Raw genomic sequence first — 22,202 nt, 5'->3', positions numbered from 1 at the left:
ACAGACAGATAGATAGATAGACAGACAGACAGACAGATAGATAGAAGACAGACAGACAGATAGATAGATAGAAGATAGACAGACAGACAGATAGAAGACAGACGGATGGACAGACAGACAGATAGATAGATAGATAGAAGACAGATATAGAAGACAGACAGATAGATAGATAGAAGACAGATAGATAGATAGATAGATAGATAGAAGACAGATAGATAGACAGATAGATAGATAGAAGACAGACAGACAGACAGACAGATAGACAGACAGACAGACAGATAGATAGATAGACAGATAGATAGAAAGATAGAAGACAGACGGATGGATAGACAGATAGATAGAAAGATAGAAGACAGACAGACAGATAGATAGATAGATAGATAGATAGACGATAGACAGACAGACAGACAGACAGATAGATAGATAGAAGACAGACAGACAGACAGATAGATAGATAGACAGACAGACAGACAGACAGATAGATAGATAGATAGATAGATAGAAGAGAGACGGATGGACAGACAGACAGACAGATAGATAGATAGAAAGATAGAAGACAGACAGATAGATAGATAGAAGACAGACAGATAGATAGATAGATAGATAGATAGAAGACAGACAGATATAGAAGACAGATAGATAGATAGATAGATAGATAGAAGACAAACAGATATAGAAGATAGATAGATAGATAGATAGATAGATAGAAGACAGACAGATATAGAAGACAGACAGACAGATAGATAGAAGACGGACGGACGGACGGATAGATAGATAGATAGATAGATACAGTAGATAGTTTTCCTGTCGTCTATCCCCTCACAAACTCTCAAGAGTAAATCTTCACATCCCATTTACTGTAAATAATCCATTAAAGGAAATTACTCTATAAAAGCAGGCACACCTGTTGTGCTGGACTTAAATGGCTTTAATTCATGATCTGCTGCAAACCCAGCAAGAATGTTGAAGATCGAGTAGAGTCTCTGTGATGTGGCTTTCAGACGTGTGTGTTCTCACAGCTCATCCCGCCCACTTCCTGCTGCGCTCCTGGAACAGCTCCTCAAACTTCTACTGATGTCACTGCACTTTCTACACATTCACATGGGAATCAGTAAAGCCACAGGAGACCACATCACTCCAGCTGACACTTACAGATGGAAATGAAATGCAAGTATCTCAAATGTTGTTTTCTGTCAAGGTTTTTTTTTTTTTGTAACAGAATAATTGCTCATGTGTAGCTGATGATGCACCTGTGGCTGTAAAACCATAACTTTATAAAATAGATCACTGTCTTTATATTATTGTTGTTTATTATAGTTTTAATTTTTTGGTTTTAAATGTCATGTATAACTGGGGAAATATTGATGATTAGTTGTATTCCTTTACAGACCAGTAAAAATAATACTTTTAATCATTTGGTTCAAATAATGTTATTTAAATATTAAAATGCTTGTTAAATTTATCCTAAAACAGGTGTATTCATACATACAGAATGTCAATTTAAGAAACAAAATATTTTCCAGGACCTGAAGTTCCCTGTCAGAGGCAGCATCAGGTAAGATGTGACGCGCTTCAGTGCTTTTTCCTGTCTAAAACCTTTTCATGGCTCAGTTATGTTCAACTCCGGTTATGCTTAAGACTTTGTACTCTCAGCTGAGGCAGGAGTCCAGTGTATGTGGTTGACAGCGAAATAAAAGAGTGTCACTCCTAAGAGTTCAATTCAAATGTTTTTGCGCATGTTGCGCCTAAAGACGTTTCTCCTTACTTCCCAATAATATGTCAACGCGCTGTGACATGAGGAAGTTAGCGGTTACTGTCAATGAACAATTAATATTCACAAGAAGGTTTTGAACTTAAGTGACCTCACAGTATTTCTGTGCATAATGTAGTCATATTTAAAGTTATGAATGATGCATTTTTTAAGAATATACACTAACATAGAAAAGGTTTGGGTAAAATTTGTCAATGCTTTTAAAAGAAGTATGCTCACCAAGGTTGCATTTATTTGATTAAAAATATTGAGTTTTTAAAAATAGTTTAAAATACAGTAAAAACAGTAATATTATGAAATATTACAATTTAAAATAACTTTTCCATTGTAATTTCTTTTAAAATGTAATTTATTCCTGTGATCATTACTCCAGTCTTCAGAGTCACATGATCCTTTAAAAATTATTCTAATATGCTGATTTGCTGCTAAAAAAAAAAACATTTTTTTTTTTTTATTGTTATCAATGTTGCAAGCAGTTGTGCTGTTTATTGTTTTTATGTACTGAAAGTAACAAAAGTAACTTTTTGTATGTCTTTTCTGTCATTTTTGGTCAATTTAATGCAGCAATTAACAAAAGGATAAAAAATATATTAAAACGTAATATTAATATAAAAAAATAACTAATAACCCCAAAAGTACTGTATACAAATCAGGCAACTAAATCAACAGATTTAGTTCAGTAAAATGCAAATAGTGTGCTAACATCAACAATATATATATATATATATATATATATATGTGTGTGTAAGCAGTACAACAGATTCTGCCAAAATGTATGAATACTTAATAACAATAATGAGATCTCTGTTCTTAATTGTCATGAAAGTAATGTCACAGCGTAAAAACTCATGTACAGTATGTGGAAAATAATGTGTTTTTTTAACTTTAAACCGCATAAACACATTTCATTACACCAAATACACAAAATAATGTTCTTTTTAGCAGCATCATATGACCCCTTTAATGGACCAAAAAAAGCATGCTTCATTTCCTTGTACTTAACAGCTTTAGTGAGATTCACTTATTAAGTGAAACAGGAGATTTTCATTTTGCTAAATGGACTAAATACAGACACGCGTCATTCGAACACTTTTGTGATTCACGTCAGCATGGACTGAACAGGCAACTCAAATTTCTCCAAACCATGGCCAAATATTCCATGAGTCTGTTATACTGGAAAGATCTGAGAAATAAAACCAGCGGCCTTCCAGAAGTCACAAGCAAAGCTAAACTGAAACTGGCAAAGAAATTGCCTACACTGCAGAAATGATTGCTACATATGCCATTTTTTGTTTATTGTCATGCTTTTTACATTTTTCATAACAATTACGACCGTGTTCAATCATAAAGCTAATTGATGTACGGTGATCAGTACATAGCCTAGTGTTCCTCACAGCTAAAGTCAAAGATCATCAGCTGAGTGCTAAGAAACTCATCATTATTTTATAGTCCTAAACAAACACTAAGTTGACTAAAGGGGTGTAATATTCTGTCACACATCCTGGTGTCAACGCTCATAATCACAAGACTGAAACATAGGAAGCTGGTTGGCATACATACTCAAGTAAAGATGCTCAAGTAAACGGCAAATAGACAAATCCGAAAAGGACCATATGATTCACAATATTTAGAGTCTTCTGAATCTGTTTGGTAGCTTTGTGTGAGCAAGAGCATGTAGCCTAACAGACGTCATAAAGTTGGATATATGCTTCAATGTAAGAATATTCCAGTATGGCTAAACAGCTTCTTTCATCACTGCAGAGTTTGAAGAGGTGAAGAGTGGATAACCTGGACATGCATGGCAGGATCTCGCAGTTGTTCTTGATTAATACATTAACATGTGGTCTGGAGGTATGTTTGGCTGCTGGGACCATCTACATCCCACCTATGCTGCTGGAGGCAGGGGTGGAAGAACGATTCATGACCATGGTACTGGGTAAGTCACTTCAAAAGAGGTCATTTTCAAAAGTTATTTTTTTTAGAGGTCAGTGGTGTGGCCTAGTTAGCCTATTAAAGATTCTGGACTGAAAACCAAACATTTTGAAGGTGTTGGAATGGCTTCTGGTGAGCTCCAAGGTTTTGAAATGGCGGGCACGTGTAGAAATACGTGATTTGCGCAAAGACTGAGAATGCTTCTGCGTTCATACTATATCAGAAATATGTCAAATATGAGTTGTCAAACACAGATAACAAGTTCCTTAAAGGACATATACATGTATCTGACATGACGCAAGAAGGTGTGTCGCCGTGTTTCCAAAAGCGCTATTCACGCTATTCAACGCTCCTTGAACGTTGACGTAAAAACAAACATAACATATAGCTATATACAGTGTTGCCAACTAATTTTCAGGGGAAGTTGCTAAAGGAAGGTCAATTTGTTGCTAAATGATGTTCTGATGTCATTACACGATGACATCATTACGTAATTATGACGCAAAATTGTCACAACATCAAATCTCAGCAAAAAAATATTTTATATATGTTCATTTAGATTTGTTTGTAAAATAATATAACGTAATATAATATTAAAATATAAATAACTGTATTTTTAAATACAACATTGAATTATTGAACACTTACACATTTTTGAACAATTAGGGCTTACAATTTAAGTTTTTTTTATTAGCTAGTAAACTAGGGCACAATCTACTATGTTAATATGAAGGAATTTTCCTTATTGATTTTTCACAGGTTTTTTACCTGCATTTTAAATTACGCATTGTATTTTGTGTTTTCGGGTTACAATGGATAATGAATAATGGAGAATGGATAATGTCCTGGAAAATTACTAGTACCTTTTCCATTTTTCTAGATATTTTTCTTACAGTGTACTAACTGATCAACAATCGCTGGTACAAGCTACTAACAAGGTGTATCATAAATTAACAATTATTCAATTATTATTATTAAATTGAGCAATTGCTAATAGCAGCTAACTTAATTCATGTGATGTGTGTACTGCTAGGCATCTTTGGTTTACTCATTTTGTGTAATTTAGATGGAAAATGTGTGCCTTTTTATCGTTTGAGTCACTTATCAAAAGTTGCTAAAAGCAGCCAAATAAAATGTAAAAATAGCTAAATTTGTTGCTAGGTGCTTTTGGAAGAAAAAGTTGCTAGTGTAGTGTGAAAAGTTGCTTAATTTAGCAACAAAATTGCTAAATTGGCAACACTGGCTATATATATAGCGACACGTGCGTTGTTCGATTCATGAACAGATGACTCTAATGAGCCGGTTCTTTTGTTTTGAACCAAACTGGCAAATCCGTCTGACGAATCTTTTACTAAGTGAACTAAAATGAATCAAATCCGCCAGACTGGTTACTGAAACACGCGACGCATTTTAATATGGGAACTGTTCAATTCCGTCAAGATTGCGTAACCTACATCAAGTTCACATAGTTATGGTTACATTTGACTCACTTACTGAGCCGCAAATTCCACGTCAATGCATCGTCATTTCCATCTCTTGGGTTTTTAAACTTTTTATTGCCAAGGACACCCAAATAGGCCTATGTTGATCTCCTTGTGAGGGGCCTCTTTTCGGTAAAGACAGCTGTATCATTTAAAAAATATTATAATACTATGTCGTTTTTTCAGTAATTAATTATAAAGTATTCAATAAATAAAATGATTCAGTAATTTAATATAGGGTATTGTAATGAAATTAAATAAATTAAATTGTACTGTATTGTATAACGTTTTTACAGAAGAAAAATAGTGCCATACGATATACATTTAGCAGAAACTGACATCCAGAGTGAATTTATATTTGATGTTTTATGATTTTTTTGTTTTATTTCAGCTGTGGGACCTGTGCTGGGGCTGATCGTTGTGCCTCTAATTGGTTCGGCGAGTGATAGCTTGAGAAGTAAATATGGTCGCAGACGTCCCTTCATATGGGTGTTGTGCATGGGTGTCCTGCTCGGTCTCTTGATCATCCAGCAGACGTCCACACTCGTCACCCTGCTCACAAAACAACAGCGGCATTGGCTGGAGGTCCCACTGCTGGTCCTTGCCATTTGTTTGATGGAATTTTGTGGTCAGGCCTGCTTCACACCTTTGGAGGCCTTGGTTTCTGACCTCTTTCCTGGAGAAGAGGAGAGTCGCAAGGCTTTCTCCGTCTACTCCCTCATGCTCAGTTTGGGCGGATGCATTGGTTACCTGCTGCCCGCAGTTGACTGGACCACTTCAGATACCGTGGTCTACTTGGGTGGACAAGAGGCCTTCATCTACGTTGTTCTGACCTTCATTTTTCTCGCCTGTTTGATGGGTATGGCCTTCATCTCTGAGGAGCAGACAGGACGAGAACGGCTGGGGGAAGCTGAGGTTTCCAAAAGGCATGAAAACCTGAAGACTTGCTGCTGCCCTTGTGTGGCATTCCCCAGATTTCTGTTTTTGCGAAGGACGTTCTCTAGTCTCCTTTCTGTGGTTCCCCGACTCTACTTGCTGTGCAGTCGCATGCCAAAAGTCATTGCAAGGCTGTTTGTCGCTGAGTTGTGCAGTTGGATGGCACTTATGTCCTTTATGCTCTTCTACACGGACTTTGTTGGAGAGGGATTGTATAATGGGGTTCCCAGTGATGAGCCAGGCTCCTTGGGAAGGATACGCTATGATGAAGGTGCAGGTTTATCTGTAATATTTACAGAAAAAGATATCTAAAAAATACTTAAAACAAGATAAATTTATATGAGAAGCAACACTGCATATCATATAACCTGTTTTAAGGGAATGCAATGAACTCTCAGACAAAAAGGTACAAAAGCTGTCACGGGGGCAGTACCTTTTAGGGGTAAAAAAGGTACACACCAGTCACAGCTTTTGTACCTTTTTTCCTGAGAGTGTATATTTAATAAGAGTGTATGTCGTCTTACTGCACTTGCAATTTTTTCTTCACTTGTTTTACATTTAAACAACAAAAGTTTGGAAAAAAATCTCTACCAGTGCAGTAAAACAAAATATGTTTATATTCAAGATGAGACTATACTCACAGTTCATTTATTTCTGTTAGTGTTAGCATGTTGCTGAGCTAATAAAAGTAAATATATTCATAACACACACACACATTTGTTTCTGTGAATTGTGGGGACTTTCCATAGACTTCTATTACTTTTATACTGACCAAACAATATTTTCTATCCCCTAACCCTAAACCTATCCCTTACAGAAAACCTGTTTGCATTGTTACACTTTCAGATAAACATCATTTACTATTTTGAATAATTTATTTCCGCAAGAAAGTCAATACTTCAGCCAATACTGATTACGTGATAGTAGTTAAGTGTTAAGTGATAGTAAAGACATTAATAATGGTAAATAAATAATGTTCTTTTGTACTTGCAATTCATTAAAGAATCCTGAAAAACATTCCATAAATAAATAAATATAAGCAGCACAACTGTTTTCAAAATTGATGATAATAAGAATTTTTTTTTTTCAGCAGCAAATCAGTATATTAGCATGATTTCTGAAGGATCACATGACACTGTAGCCTGGCGTAATAGTTTATATATGGAATCTAAATATTTTTGTGTTATTTTTATGTCACTCCAGGTGTGCGAATGGCCAGCCTGGGTCTTTTCCTCCAGTGTGTGACCTCTGTGATCTTCTCATTGCTTATGGAGCGTATGGTGTTGTGTATTGGAGTCAGAAAGCTGTACCTGAGCAGCGTGATTCTGCTGGCTGTGAGTACTGCAATTATGACTGTATCCCACAACATTATACTAGTCACCATCATGGCCGCTGCTACAGGATACACCTTCTGCACCCTGCAGATTCTGCCATACACGCTCACATGCCTGTACCACTCAAATACACAGGTAATGACTCCAAACAAAACATAATGCGTTTGTATAACGTCCACGTTAATGTTTTTATCCTAACCAGCTGCACTTCTCAATTTCTAGGTGTTTTTCTCCACCGAGAGGCGCAAAATTCCTCTCAGGGAGGAAGATCTAATGTTAATCAGATCAGAGATGCCGCCCTCGACTAAGCAGAAAATAACTAATGGGTGCGTCAATGGCTATCCAGCCTTCCAGAGCAATATAAAAAACTCACAATCACTTGATCTGCATGTGTCCATCACCTTGGAGCCACAACCTTCAGCCGTCAGAGGCATGGGCACAGACATCGCCATTTTAGACAGTGCCTACTTGCTGTCTCAGGTGGTCCCGTCCTTCTTTATGGGCTCAATCGTGCAGCTCTTCCAGAGTGTGACCGCATACATGGCCTGTGCGTCTCTGTTGAGTCTGGTGGCTGTGTATTTCTCCAGTAAGATCGTCTTTGAGAAAGCGGATATTGATACGAGATGACTGAGATGTTACCAACAGAGCAACAGACTCTGGATAGTGACAAAAACTATAAAGGGCAGCTGCTTCTGTTTTGTATTTTTGAAAAGAGAGATGGCAATGTGCAATTGAATTCATACAGGTCATTTATTAGAAAAAAACATTTGCTGTATATATTCAGCAAACAATATATGGTCATACATTCACATAAAAAGCTCTATTTGAGCTTTAAATTATTTGACAGAACTATTGTTACGTAACCTGTGGCTTACAATATTATATTTGCAATATTGCACAATTGTGTACCTGTTAAGGAGAGCAATTACACAAGTAACAATGAAGTGTTAGATGACATGCTGAATGTTTAAAGTGAAGATGAGTGAGTTTTGGGTTTTGAATATTGTGACACAACTCTGTACAACCTGTTAAAGAAAGAAAAGAACATGGCTGAAGACTTGCTGGTTATTCTTTTCTGTATTATTGTGCTGGAGAAACAAAAGTCTAAACTGCATGTCTTAATGATTTATTTTATTTAATAACACATGTTTGAGTTGGCAGACACATAATTCTATGCATAGCATTTAATTTCAAAGAATTTGTGTATATTTAGGAAACTTTTTGTTTTGGTTCTAAGATATAGCCCAATGTTGCTATCTTTTAGCACCTTAATCTAAAAGATAAAAGCTATTTGCAACTATATTAATTGAAGTAAAATCTAATAAACTTATACTGCATTTTATAATTGAGGTCTGGCTATGTAAGGACTAGCATAATACAATTTTTAGCCATAGCCGGCCACCTCTTGACTTATGATGGGTGGCAACAGGCAGTTCTTTATCAACTACTGCCACCTAGTGTCTCTATAGCAGCTGCTTTCATTTTTTGTAGTCAACACAGACATATTTACCCGCAATTGCTCCATCATTCACTCAGTTCTCTTATATTTCCATGTTTTTCTTTCTTTTTTCATTTTCTTTCAATTATTGTTTTTTGACCAATTTATTAATCATAATAAATAAATACACTTTATGAATCAAAATGATTTTGTATTTTTTTCTGTGACAATATGAATATATAAATAATTAAACAAACAAATACATAAACAAATAAATAAATAAACAAAAGCAGAGGAAAACTAGGTAGCAGTAAATAGAAGTATTTTCGTGATATTTATGATAACTATATATTTTTTTAATTATAAAATGTATCATTCAACTTTCAAACATTTCATCAAAATTTTCTTGAAATAACAATTTGGATGTTGCATTTTCGAAAAATAAAAATTTTATTATTTTATATTATAATTATGGATGCATTTAAAACAGTTTTATTTTTATGGCTCTGGAACATAATTCGGGTTTGAATTTTGCTTGTAAATGCTGCATGCAAAACAGTCAAGAAATGCATCAAGACCTGATTTTTTTTTTTTTGCTCTCGTTGGATGTTTTTCCTATTCTTATAAATAATTCATGACTCCTTTTACTCCAATGACGTAACTCGTTTTGGGGCGAGCCCCCGCCACGCAACCAATCAGAAGCGAGGAATCGGATCCGTGCCCTCGAGTGCGATGCGATGCGTGTCATGTGACAGGCCTCTGAGAGAAATGCCAACATGGAATCGTGGCAAGGACGATGTTCTTCCCAACAATAACATTGAAAGGGACACCTGGATTCATCCTATGTCATACATCCACAATCCGGACATTTCAATCCATATTTACACGAGGTAATTAGGCATGCATATATCGTTTTACGTTCGATAAAGCAAACCGAAGTCGATTTTTAAACAGGGGGTCAGATTCGATCAAAATGACCCCACTTTGTTGAACTTGACACCTGTTTCTGGGAAGGTTGTGGCCGTGTTGTGCAAAAGCGGCAGTTTTGCTTGGCTGTGTGTTGAGAGCATGTGTGCAGGCCTGTGTTCCTGCCCTGCTGACGCACTTTTGTGAAACACATGTCTAGTGCCTCGTGTGTGTGCTGTAGTTGAGCATCGGTGCAGTGTTTATGCAAGTTTGATTATGTCGTTTCTCTTGTAATTGGTTTAGTGTGCACTGTGATTTATTTTGTGGTGGTGATTTGTGTTGTGATGGTGTTTTGAACAGCCCCTCCTCTTTCTAGCCCGTAAACCTCGGTACTTTAATCTCTGGACGCGTTGTAATGATGAGCATGGGCTCATGTAAATATTGGCTCCAGAACTATTTGGACACTTAAAGTGCATTTTTCATTGCGTCAGATCAAAACATGACACCAAGTGTATGCTAACCTAACTAAATACAGACCTGACTTAACTTTAATGAGCCATTTTGTAACCAGGTGATTTTTATTGGATGTTTGAATTAAGTTACAAATAAAAAATTGTCCAAACACTTGCCTGATTTTATACCCGAGCTCTCCAGCACCTTCTCTCCAACCCTGGAGGACATTGAGGAGTTCTTGATGGAGAAGATGGAGCTTCTGAGTGATGCTCCTCTGAGTCCGGAGGAAAAGTCAAAGGAGGATGAGCCTCCCATACAGCCGGCTTCCCCCGGTGACGCAGAGCCGAAATCCAGCCCGACCACAACGCCTCCTGCCGCTCAGAGTGTTAACACCACAGCTAGTGCCGCGCCGGTGCTCGTCGGTGCTCCGTTTGTGCTTCAATTACAACCTCTCCAGCTAAGCCACGCCCTCCCACAGCCAGACGCCCAATCGGGTGTGGCCAACGGGCTCCGGGTGGCCCATCTGCTGCTCGGTGTCCAAGGGGCACAGAACATTACCCTTCTTTCACCGCAGGTGCCCTCAGCAACTCTCCTCCCCATTGTGGGCGAGGCCGTCAACCAAGACCAAAAGTATGTGAAGATCGCTCCCCTGCCTATTGCCGTCAGGGCGGTCGGAATAGCGGGCACAGGCCTGGTCAAAGCCATCACTCCACGTCCATCCAGGACCTCCACAGAAACCTTGCGGGTACATAAATGCTCTCACCCCGGGTGCGAGAAGATGTACACCAAGAGCAGCCACCTGAAGGCTCATTTCCGCAGACACACGGGAGAGAAACCCTACCTGTGCAGCTGGCCAGACTGTGGGTGGAGGTGAGCACTGAAACTGGACTTTTATTCATGAAAATAATCAACATGAATGTGAGATGTCTGTCAGTGATGATAACCACATTAAAACTGATCCTATTTGCTCCTGTAATAGTCAAGTCACATGATCTCGTATAGCCTTTTGTACCATACAGATTGTTTCAAAGCAGCTTCTCAGTAATAAATAAGAAAGAGTATTAAAGTTGCAAAGTTCTTCAGTTATGAAATGAAATGAATACAATTTCAGCAGCTCTAAAAAGACAATAGTGTCATTCATGATTCAAATTAGTTCAGTAACAGTGTGAATGTTGCAAAGTTAATTAGTTATGAAGCTAATTCAGTTCAACTATAAATATAATTGCTCTAATTGTGTAAAATTCATTGGTGCACAAAAATATTTCTTCATAATCTTTCATAAAAATCTGCTCCATCTCTGAAACAACTTTTCTGGTTGGCTGATGTGATCTAGGCCATACAAGCCATTGTTAATAAACAAGATTTTTAAATATTTTTAGAAGATATGTCTTATGCTTACCAAAAATATGGTAAAAACAGCCATATTGTGAAATATTACAATTCAAAATAAAATAACTGTTTTCTTTTAAAATGTCATTTATTGCTGTGATGCAAAGCTGAATTTTCAGCATCATTATTCCAGTCTTCAGTGTCACATTCAGAAATCATTCTAATATGCTGGTTTGCTGCTCAAGAAACATTTATAATTATTATCAATGTTAAAACATTGTTAATATTTTTGTAGAAACCTGATACATTTTTTTTTCAGGATTCTTTGAATAATAGAAAGTTCAGAAGAACAGCATTTATTTGAAATAGAAATCTTTTGTGACAGACATTATATAAATGTCTTTATCGTCACTTTTGATCAATTTAAAGTGTCCTTGCTGAATTGAGGTATTAATTTCTTTCAAAAAATGTTTAGAACAGAAGTGTGGTTCATAAAGAATAAGGAAAAAAGCAATGCTCAAAATATTTGAGTGTCTAGAAATATCTTTTTGTGAGAGCAATTTCTATAAAATGATTTTTAAAAAATGATAGAATCTCATGAGAGCAAGTCGTAGAAATGTACGTATTAGTGGAATAGTGTGGGAACCTTGTGAATAGGTTGAGCTGTTTAACCTCAATGGTATAATTTAACCTTAATGATTTATTTCCAGAGTTGTGAGCTGATGTGTATGTCCTGCTGTGTTTTGTGCTTTAAAGGTTCTCTCGCTCTGATGAGCTGTCTCGCCATCGGCGGTCTCACTCGGGAGTCAAGCCTTATGAGTGCACAATGTGCGACAAAAAGTTTGCCAGGAGCGACCACCTGTCCAAACACACCAAGGTGCACCGGGGTCCTCGTGCCGGCAGACTAGTCAGGGCAAACGTCTGATCCCCGGATAAACCTGGAGTGTGATTCCTGGAGTCTGAGAGGGAAAGCTATGATATCGAAGCTGTAACCCTCCGCCTTCATTTTTGTCTCTGTTTCCTCCCCCATTTTTTTATCCAGATGTTTGTTTATCTTGGTGCTACAGTCAGCTAACTTGAAACTCAGGGATGTGATTGTTAAGCTCAAAGCAGATTTCTGGCTTTTTTTGGAGGGCTGAAGTAGAAGCTCACAATCGATTTCATCACGTTTCGTCCTTCGCTGGTGTAAAGCTACAGGTTGAGCTGCAACAGCTTTCGAGATCTATTCTTATTGCCTTTAAACCAGGTTGCAGGAAGTCTGGAGATCTAAAGGGCAATACGGAGTATAATTTGAAGAAACGTATTTCCTGTACAGTTTGTGACTATTGTGTTATAGATGAAAATATACAAGGAAAACAGTATTTTGGTCGGCTCTAGCACGTTAACTGAAGCAAGAATGCGGCAGAATTTTCCTTAAATTAAGACAATATGCACTATGATTTAGGCTATGATATTATGCATTATCAAACATGGCCTCTGTCAGGGCGAATCTGAAGAAAAATGCAATATTTAGTCCTATTTTATCCAAAACAAAAAAAGAATGTTTTACTTGTATGTTGCATACGTTGTGACATTGTTTTTTTATTACTGTTAAGTATATTTAATTCTCAAAATAACCAGCAGCCATGCAAAAACCTCTCATTTTTATTATTTTAATGCAAAAACTTCGCATTCTTATTCATTATCATTTAAAAAATAATAATTTAATTACCATATTACTCAAATATATATTTAATTTGTAAAGTACAATTGTAAGTGTGCACTATGAAAGTATTAGTTATTAAAATACAACAGTGACAGTGATAAATTATACAGATTTCTGTTATCAAAACAAAAAATGATAATAACTGTGTTACAGTCATGAGAATTAGTTGTTGTTGTTTTTGCAGAGAATTTGGGGTGGAAATGCACTTAATTGTAATGAAAATAATGTCACACTATAAAAAAGAAAAAAACTTTATTTTATTGAATTTAATTATTTTATTTTGACATTTCTGTATGAGATTCTTCATACTAAATTACCCTTCTGAAGTATAGCTCTTTTAAAAGGAATTCTTATGAAATGCAAAATTAGGTCCGATGCAGGTATTTGTGACATGTCACAGTGTTTTAAAACGTTTAAGTTTTTACATTTTTACTTTATTCGAATGTTTTAGTCCCCTCCCCCCTCGCGCAAACCCAATCGCGTTGAAATGTCCGGAATTGTCTTGGCCCAATCACATCCCTGCGCCAGCTGAAAGGTATTTATGCATCAAGTTGCTTTCCACGTTTTTTTTCTCGTGCCTCATCTCTCTCAGTCTGTTGAGAGCGTATGCCAAACCGGGCTCCACGGGGCCGTGGATAACATCACTACACGTATGGATGAACTTATGTACTGTAAAACATATATAAGCTAGAAACAATTTTCTCTTCGATCTGTAGTCACACAAAGAGAATTGTTTCCTTTATGTCATTGTAATGTGCTTTGCATTAGATAAATGCATTTTTTTCTACTTCGTGCCGCCACGGTTGATAAGCTAAATCGCTGAGGACAGGTGTTACTGTTCACAAAAACTGGCAGCTGATCGCTTCCTGTCGAAATGAAGCTATCTGGACATCATTTACCGATACGTCATTGAAGGCTTCAACTCTGTCATTAATGGGACTGTGCTTGAGTTTCTTTTTTGAGAAGGTCATGCTAATCTTCCACATGGAGTGAATGTCCTTGACATCATCTTGCCTTTTTACATCTGGTCTTAACTACTTTATGCGTTATTCTTTCCCCCCGCTCTACTTAGTAGCTCACGTAGGCTTTCATGAACTATCAGGTGCTCTACATACTTAGTATCTGGACTTATCAATACTCTAAAGTTTATAGCAGTTTCTGAATGATCACGTAGGTGCATCATTTTTAATATCGCACAGAGAGCATCCTGATTTACAGTGTTTTTTTGACTAGTACTGTCATGTAAGATCTTCTTTTTCTTGTTCTCTCTTTTTTTGAAGAGAGATGTCTATTTTTTTAGGTTCTTTTTAACATTATCATCCGTGATTTTTCTGCCACCACCTTCATCCCAATAAAAGCGTTAAATTATTTCCTTTACCTACAACTTCACGTTAATGCATTAACAGTTTTCATTTACACAGACCATCCGACTATAGCTGCTCTCATACCATATAGCTGGTCAAAGTTAGGTTATATTTTTGAATAACTGAAAAATGCTATTTTCCTATGTAAGAAAATAAAGTAAAAAAAAAAAAAAAAAACTGTTGGAAAAGCTGTGATATGTCACCTTTAAGGTTTAAAGTCTAATCGGCTATTTAAAGGAAAGTTCTGGGTTAAATACAAGTTAAATCATACTAACCAAGTCTGTGCAAATTCTAACCAATATTTGAACTCCTGTAACGATCATGTGAAAGTAAACCGGGTGACTTTCTTTTTTTTCTGACAGTGTATGAAAAGCATTGTTCAACGATTTAGTATTACTATTATTATTTTGAGGTTTTTATTTTTATTTTAAATTTTAATTTAATTTTAAACTTTATATGCTTTTGTCATTCTTAGTTCTTTTGTGTTTCTATTTTGTTTTGTTAGTATTTCTACTTTTTGTTCATTTCAAAATTTGTTGCATTTCAAATTTTCATTTCGGTTTTCAATTTCATTTGAATTTTAATTCAATTCGTTTTTGTTTCAATATTTACATTTATTTCATTTATTTGTATTTCAGTTTTATTTTTAGTCATTATAGTACTTCAACTTCAACATATTTTATTTCAATTAATTGCAAAGGCAACATTTCTATTTTACTTTAGGTTTTTCATTATTTTATTTTGTTTCATTTTATTTCAGCATTATTTCAGGTAAACTGCTGGTGTAGTTTTAGATTTATGTAACAATAACAATGATTGGTGCAAAGACTTCAGAAAGAGAATTCCACTTATGCATAACTGGAAGCATATCAGCCTATTTAAGAGACAATTTAGACTTTAAAGCCTAATTAAACATTTTTGTATGTAAGAATTAATTGTGTTTTAACAAAACTGCAAACTTCACATTCCTGCTTTAACCCTCCAGAATGTTTCCCCCCATATAACTACAGACATTTTTGTTTTTTCAAACTGGAGGAAGAGGTCAAAAATTGTCTGTCGACAAAAATAATCTTCTGTTTTGGAGTTATGATATTCTGTTACACCAAATACACAGAATAATGATCTTTAAAAAAGCATCATATGACCCCTTTAATAATTCACATGGTTTTCTTTATAATGCTGAGCACTTTTAATTCTGACAAATGCTTATTGTTGGCGTTAGTGCATGTTTTAGGAGAGTAAAAGCGACAGTCACTGATCTTGTATGGCAGGAATCCTGGGCTTGTGCCTGCATTTATTTTTTCATGTTTTTTTCTGCAGAGATGGAATCTGTTTGGAAGGCTGAAGACTACAATTACACTTTTATTCTGCCACTCTTTTATACACACGTGGCAAATGAGTATAAATGAGACAATGTTATAAATAAATCACGGAGGGTGTGGTAAATTTTGATCCTATTGCATCAGAAGGGGGCGTGTACATACTTTTGGCTATGTAGTGTATGGGTTGTTGACAATTGATATATGTAGATATAAACGTTTTGTTTTGGCATAAGGGGAATGTCATATTTTATATTTTATGTCTCAAACTTGTTTTTCTGAGCTCTTCATCATGTTTAATCTCCTTTTACATTTTGCGCTCCACTTATATAGTCCTGCTGTATATTTAAAGAACACATAGGCCCGGTTTCACAGACGGGGCTTAGTTTAAGCCAGGTCTAGGTCATAGTTCAATTAGGATTTTAAAGTAATTTTTATAAACATGCCTTAGAAAAAACATTACTGGTGTGCATCTTGAGACAAAACAAGGGCACCGACATATTTCAAGATCAATCAGTGCAAGTTTCTTTCAGTTGAAACAGTTCAGACTTACATTTTAGACGGGGACTAGGTTTAAGCCTTGTCTGTGAAACCGGGGGTAAGTCTCTTATCTATCTGTCTGTCTGTCAATCATCTGTCTGTCATTTCTTATCTAAATGTCAAAGTGCAATCTAACTGAATGGGTGTTAATTAATATTTCCTTTTTAACATTTCAATTTGAGTTTCTTTTGAACCAGGAGTAGCATTTTACAGTATTGATAGGTAATGCATTTTAATATGGTCATAGATGAAATGAGACGGTCCATCGTGAGATGATCTACATGCTTTCACTGTACTTTGTTGGCTTCACTGCATTTCTCATGCAGCTAAACTTGCATCTTGAGGATTTTTACGCTATTCAAACTGAATGGACCTCATTTCTTACAGATTCATAAAATCTGAGGCTTTGTTCTGGAGTTTTATTGAGCGCTGTTGGGGTGAAAGTGTTTAGTCTGGTGGGCTTTTTGCTTCCTGTTTTTGTATTATTGTGGTTGCAGCTAAAAATATGAGTAACTTAGGTGAGATGCAGAGACTGTAGCGTTTCCCTTTCTCCTTCTCTGCCTTTTTTTTTTTTGTCGTTCTCATGGTAAATAAGTCATAAAACCGCTTTAAATAGTCAAATTTAGATCAGCTCATGTTTAATGAGTCTAAAGTTTGCTAAGTCTCCGTTAGCTAGCAGACTAGCACGCTATGCTAGCTGACCACCAAATCTTGTTACACGATGTAAACATATAAGAAAACAGTCTGTATTTTTTTCTTTTCTTTTATATCTTTGGCTTTAATCCGTCGGAATCCGACCGAGTCTGGAGAGCAAAAAGCTTCTCGGGTGAGTTTGACAGACATTAGCTCGATGCTAACGAACGAAACTCATGTTCTAACAGGTTGCAGTTTAAAATTTTTTTGGACATTCGGGTATGTTTTCAATCACTATGTAATTTGTTAACCGATTAAGTATTGTAGAAGAATTTGAAAACTAAAACGAATGATAAATGATGTACTTTGACCCGTCTGGGCTGTTAAATGTGGTTGCATTACCTCCTATACAACAATATCCAATATATAAAGTTTTATCCGAGTTTACATGGATCTTTTGGGGTTAAATACACATTTAGGATTTATTGTCAGAGTTTTGCCAACCTTTGGTCCTGGAATTTTAAGTTAAGCTCAAACAAAGGTATGTGTGTCTCAATTTACAGGTTTATATAATATTCTGTATGGAAATATGAAATCTGTCATTATAAGATGACATCTAGGATCAAAACCATTCAGGTGTAAGTGTAAATTTAGTGTTTATATTAAATATCCAGATAGGTGTATATGATGGCAACATGCACCATTACACTGAAATTAAGTTCGTTTTGAACTTAAAGTTTAATTATGTAAAAATCTTCGGTCATTTAAGTCTTAAATAAAGAAAAATAAGCAAAAACAAAATGTGCATCTAATTTTTGCCATTAAATTAAGGATGCACAAGTGTCACGTTTACAGTATGCAAACACTATCATCATGCAACAGGCCACAATTTTGAGCTTTATATAATTGGTGATGATTTCTAGGTTCATTTTGACCTGAACTCTTTGTTTAAAATTCCCAGACGTTGTCTCCTACAGTCTGGGGAAAGCTGTCACGTCTCGCCTCTGTGTTTCTATATTTGTGTGTTCTGTTCTGTCAGATAGTATGTGGGAGACTTTTTTTCACTCTCTTTGGCAACTACCAGCTGGATATCGGATGAGTCAAGACGGATTTAGTTTTAATTTAAGCTGCTTACACACACACAGTCGTCCTGCACTCTCCGCATTGCCAGGATTACGCTGAAGTCCAGTACCATTTGGTATTTAATATGGTGCGCATATTTACCATGTTTTTGAGTTGACGCTCTATGTTTGGTCTTTGAAGATATAAGGCTCGTAGAATAAGTGGTCGATGCTGGTCATGTCACTCAGTGGCATTTCTTTGCACCCATCTAATTGATGTAATCGCATCTTGATTTTGATTTCAGCCTCTGTCAGGATATTCGCCGGAATATGGCGTGACGTGTCGGTCAGGCTGTGAGCGTGAGCAGGATCCCGTTAGGTAACGTTCCCCCCACGTCTGTGAATAGAGAAGACATGGACAGCTCAGTCACCCTGTGGCAGTTCCTGCTGCAGCTTCTGTTGGATCCCAGCAATGACCAGCTCATCTGCTGGACCAGTGAGGATGGAGAGTTCAAACTGTTGCAGGCGGAGGAGGTGGCCAGATTATGGGGCGCCCGCAAAAACAAACCCAGCATGAACTACGACAAACTCAGCCGGGCTCTGCGTTACTACTACGACAAGGTGTGTATTGTCAGCAAGCATTTGAAACATCTCAGCAGTCAGCAGCATTTCATTCACTCACCTTCATGTTGGTCCAAACTTTCTTGATGTTTTGAAGAATGTGTAAGATGTGGATGGGGTTCGTCGAAATACCATCATAAAGGTCGTCTATACAACTTGTGATCAATATTCCAAGTATTTTAAAGCTGATAACTTTGTTATGAGGAGCAGACTAACCTTTTTTTCAGTTTTCATAGATAGTCATGCCTTCCATGATTCCAAGATCCTTGATTGTCTTATATAAGAACAACATTGTTTATCAGCCGATATTAGTGATTTATTATTATTATCTTCCAATATTTGATAATGACACTTCTTACCGCCTGATTTCAGATTACTTTAGCCAATATCTAGTGCTAATTTCGTTTTATAAGATGTTAGATGTTAGGTTAGTTAATTGTAACATTTTAATTTTATTACTTTGAATAAGTTTAAAGTTATTTTATACGTTTGTTTAGTACTAATGTTCTTTTTTTAAAGCAAAATAATTAACTTTTTAATGACAACTGTCCTTATAAACCTGTATATCAATGAAAAAGTTCATAAAAATAAACAAATTTAAATCTATAGGACTATATTACATTTACATTTAGTCATTTAGTTCAGTTCAGTTCAAGTTTATTTGTATAGCGCTTTTCACGATACAAATCGTTGCAAAGCAGCTTTACAGAAAATTACGTTTCTATAATATATTTAGTAGTAGCTTGTCAGTGGTGACTGTGTCAAATTGATGAACATATGGCAGAAATGTACGGTAAAATTCCGTTAATGACGTAATCAAACAGACGATGAACACTATTAACAGCAATTATTATATGATGCAATCAAACTTATAGCAAAGTTTGGTAGTTCTGTATGTTGTTTCAGGGTTGGCATCATCTGAGGGGTTGGCATCATCTCTTCTCAGGTGTTCTGGATCCAGACTGAAGCTTGTGTAAATCCTAGCTACAGAAACAGAGAAACAAAAAGAGACATATTTAGCATAGCTGCTGTTCCAACCAAGCAAAAATGATTTGTTCAACCCAAGCTAAAGATTAATAATGTGCATTTGATCAGATATAACTGCAGTACAAGATACATACAACTGTATGGACAACTTCTATGCCATTTTATGTGGTTTTTCTTTTTTTCTTCCATTTGTCATTATGGAGCTTGATAGTTCCAGTTCAGTTCATTTCACTTCATTGTATGTGGGGGAAAAAGCAGTGTGAATGCTCTGCTAAACTGTTCTACACAATATGCAAATAAATTATCTAATTATGATAAATTCTAAATAAATTATGTAAAATGGTATAAAAATATAATATTTGATAAAAAAACATAAATTATAAAATAATTATAGATTGTAATTAAAAGTTATAAAATAATTATTTTTCTTTTTTTTTTGGATGAGATCTTACAGGCTTTTCTGATTTACCTGGTAAACACAGTTGTGCTCATATTTAAATCGGTGTTTTATAATAATTGCTAGCTTTCAGCCCTCTAATCACCCCCACACTCCTCCATCAGTTTTGTTGTTGTAAACACACAATCAAGTCACTCTGAACTGAAACGAGGGTCACCGAGCCCGTTAGTGCAGTAAGAAAGTCATGGCCTTTTGCTAGGAGTTTATTCTTGAGTGGGAACCGAGGGTTTGGTGCGCTAGCTTTTTAAGCCTCATTTTGGCACCACAGGGCAAGAAGTATCGTTTTCCACATTCTTTCTGGTCTCTTAACACGGGTTCATTTACTTAATTGCATGTTATTTTGTTTAGTCCAAGTGAGAGAGCGTAGAAGAACGCAACAATCTGGATTGTAAAAATGTACATGCGAGATGTTTTAGTTGATTTGTTTGGGTGATTGCGTAGATATATTTTTAGTTGTATGTAGGACAAAGTCATTCATCAACTAAAATAAACATGATTTTTCTCGTTTTTTTCCTTGCAGAACATCATCAAGAAAGTAAACGGGCAGAAGTTTGTGTATCGTTTTGTATCGTACCCTGATATCCTAAAGGGAGATGTCATGGCCAGAATGGAGGGTGCAGACGGCGGCTCAAACGGACCTCTGCCCCTTTCCGACAAACTTGCAAACATCTCCAGGGATAAAGACAGCAAAGCTGCCCCAGACCGAGGTGCAGGAACACCTGGTCAGTCCAAATCGTCCAGTCGAAATGACTATATCCACTCTGGCTTGTATACATCCTTCACGTTGACCTCTCTGCAGTCGGGAACGCAACTTTTTCAATCCATGAAGGTTGAAAATCCAGGAGAAAAGCTAATGGAGAAAAAGGCAGCCCAGGAGTCGCCCCAGCCACCCACTGTCATTAAATTTGGGACCATGCCACAGAGCAGACACACCACTCCGTCTGTTATAGGGAAGCTTGAACTTCCGACACAATCCACCCAAGCCCCACTGCACGATCCGGCAGAACCGGAGTCCAAACAGGCCGGCGTCTCGTATGTAGTGTGTGCGTTTGTGGAGAATCCCACCTCCGAGAACGCCATGACGGGCTTCCCGCTCTCAAGAATCTCTTCATCGCCACTCACGCGTTCCCAGTCGCCCTCCTCTTCTCCGATGACGGATTCCCAGGAGCTGGTGATTGACAGTGAAATTGAGTCCCTCTCCTCACAGCCTTCAGAGTTACAGCTGCAGGTATGACACTTAGTGCTGATGCCTACTTATGCAGTTCTGCCACTGGGAAAATACAATAAAATATAAATCATGTCGGAGGGAAGGTGGTGTGTCAAATCCTAGAAGATAAGCTAGCGGCTTTGAGGAGTTTTTACTTCACATTTGCTTTTTTCTGAACCAGAAACATGCACAAGAAGATTTTAAAATGAATCAGGCATCTCTTTAGGCATCTCACGATTCGACTGTATTTTGATTCAGAGAGTTGCTGTTGCAAAATGATTCTTTAGATACAGTTTTTTGGTGGCTCTTCTTAGTAAATACAATGCCACCTCAGAGCCAGTCAGTGTGTACGTCTTGTTTGTAGCATATGCCTTTTCAATAAACAGAATTATTAATAGTTCATTTATTTGATGTAGCAGAATTGATGTAGAATTGTTTGAGGAAGAATTTACACTGTGAACGATTTTACACCACCAACAACAATGCAAGATGGTTATTTTATTTTATTATTTTTAACTTTGTTGTAAAATTGTTTGTTATATATTATTTGAGGGAACAACTGTCTAAAATGTTTGTTTTCTTTATATTTTTATTTCAATTATTTGGATGCAGAACAACCAATTTAACGAAAGATTTTTCTCAACCAACAACAATGCATTGTTAACTTTATCACAGCTGAAATTTACACACACACACACACACACACACACACACACACACACGTCTGG

The 22,202-nt window shown here is 36.5% G+C and overlaps 3 protein-coding genes across 5 annotated transcripts in view; all 3 read left to right on the top strand.

Annotated features, from left to right (window-relative positions):
* The first annotated feature begins 1,479 nt into the window (after nucleotides 1–1,479).
* LOC107756631 (solute carrier family 45 member 3-like) lies at nucleotides 1,480–8,499 on the top strand. Its single transcript, XM_016573814.1, has 5 exons — nucleotides 1,480–1,555; nucleotides 3,533–3,707; nucleotides 5,576–6,391; nucleotides 7,324–7,589; nucleotides 7,677–8,499. Exons 2-5 carry the CDS (start codon nucleotides 3,566–3,568, stop codon nucleotides 8,079–8,081), a joined length of 1,629 nt encoding a protein of 542 aa, XP_016429300.1. The 5' UTR covers nucleotides 1,480–1,555; nucleotides 3,533–3,565; the 3' UTR covers nucleotides 8,082–8,499.
* A 1,717-nt stretch (nucleotides 8,500–10,216) lies between these two features.
* Nucleotides 10,217–13,209, top strand: LOC107756608 (Krueppel-like factor 15). Its single transcript, XM_016573792.1, has 3 exons — nucleotides 10,217–10,232; nucleotides 10,398–11,121; nucleotides 12,337–13,209. Exons 1-3 carry the CDS (start codon nucleotides 10,217–10,219, stop codon nucleotides 12,503–12,505), a joined length of 909 nt encoding a protein of 302 aa, XP_016429278.1. The 3' UTR covers nucleotides 12,506–13,209.
* Nucleotides 13,210–16,788: 3,579 nt separating this feature from the next.
* Nucleotides 16,789–22,202, top strand: part of LOC107756628 (ETS domain-containing protein Elk-4-like) — a 27,445-nt gene continuing 22,031 nt past the window's right edge. Inside the window, exons 1-3 of one of the 3 annotated variants that reach the window (XM_016573810.1) lie at nucleotides 16,789–17,334; nucleotides 18,508–18,823; nucleotides 20,788–21,495. In XM_016573810.1, coding sequence (XP_016429296.1) covers nucleotides 18,617–18,823; nucleotides 20,788–21,495 — 915 coding nt within the window. In that variant the 5' untranslated portion in view covers nucleotides 16,789–17,334; nucleotides 18,508–18,616. The remainder of the gene's footprint in view (nucleotides 17,335–18,507; nucleotides 18,824–20,787; nucleotides 21,496–22,202) is intronic. The other 2 variants (XM_016573812.1, XM_016573811.1) reach the window with 2 other exon arrangements.

The sequence above is a fragment of the Sinocyclocheilus rhinocerous genome, unplaced genomic scaffold (genome assembly GCF_001515625.1).
Source record: "Sinocyclocheilus rhinocerous isolate Xijiao unplaced genomic scaffold, SAMN03320098_v1.1 scaffold532, whole genome shotgun sequence".
Taxonomy (NCBI): Eukaryota; Metazoa; Chordata; class Actinopteri; order Cypriniformes; family Cyprinidae; genus Sinocyclocheilus; species Sinocyclocheilus rhinocerous.
The sequence above is the reverse complement of the archived record's forward strand: the minus strand, read 5'-3'. Positions and strand labels throughout refer to the sequence as shown.

Excerpts from the sequence above, each read along its gene's own strand:
- LOC107756631 (XM_016573814.1), top strand. The coding sequence starts at position 3,566 with ATGCATGGCAGGATCTCGCAGTTGTTCTTGATTAATACATTAACATGT. Across the intron at positions 3,708-5,575 it reads ATTCATGACCATGGTACTGG|CTGTGGGACCTGTGCTGGGG; the intron begins GTAAGTCACTTC and ends GTTTTATTTCAG. Across the intron at positions 7,590-7,676 it reads TGTACCACTCAAATACACAG|GTGTTTTTCTCCACCGAGAG; the intron begins GTAATGACTCCA and ends CTCAATTTCTAG.
- LOC107756608 (XM_016573792.1), top strand. Across the intron at positions 11,122-12,336 it reads TGGCCAGACTGTGGGTGGAG|GTTCTCTCGCTCTGATGAGC; the intron begins GTGAGCACTGAA and ends TGTGCTTTAAAG.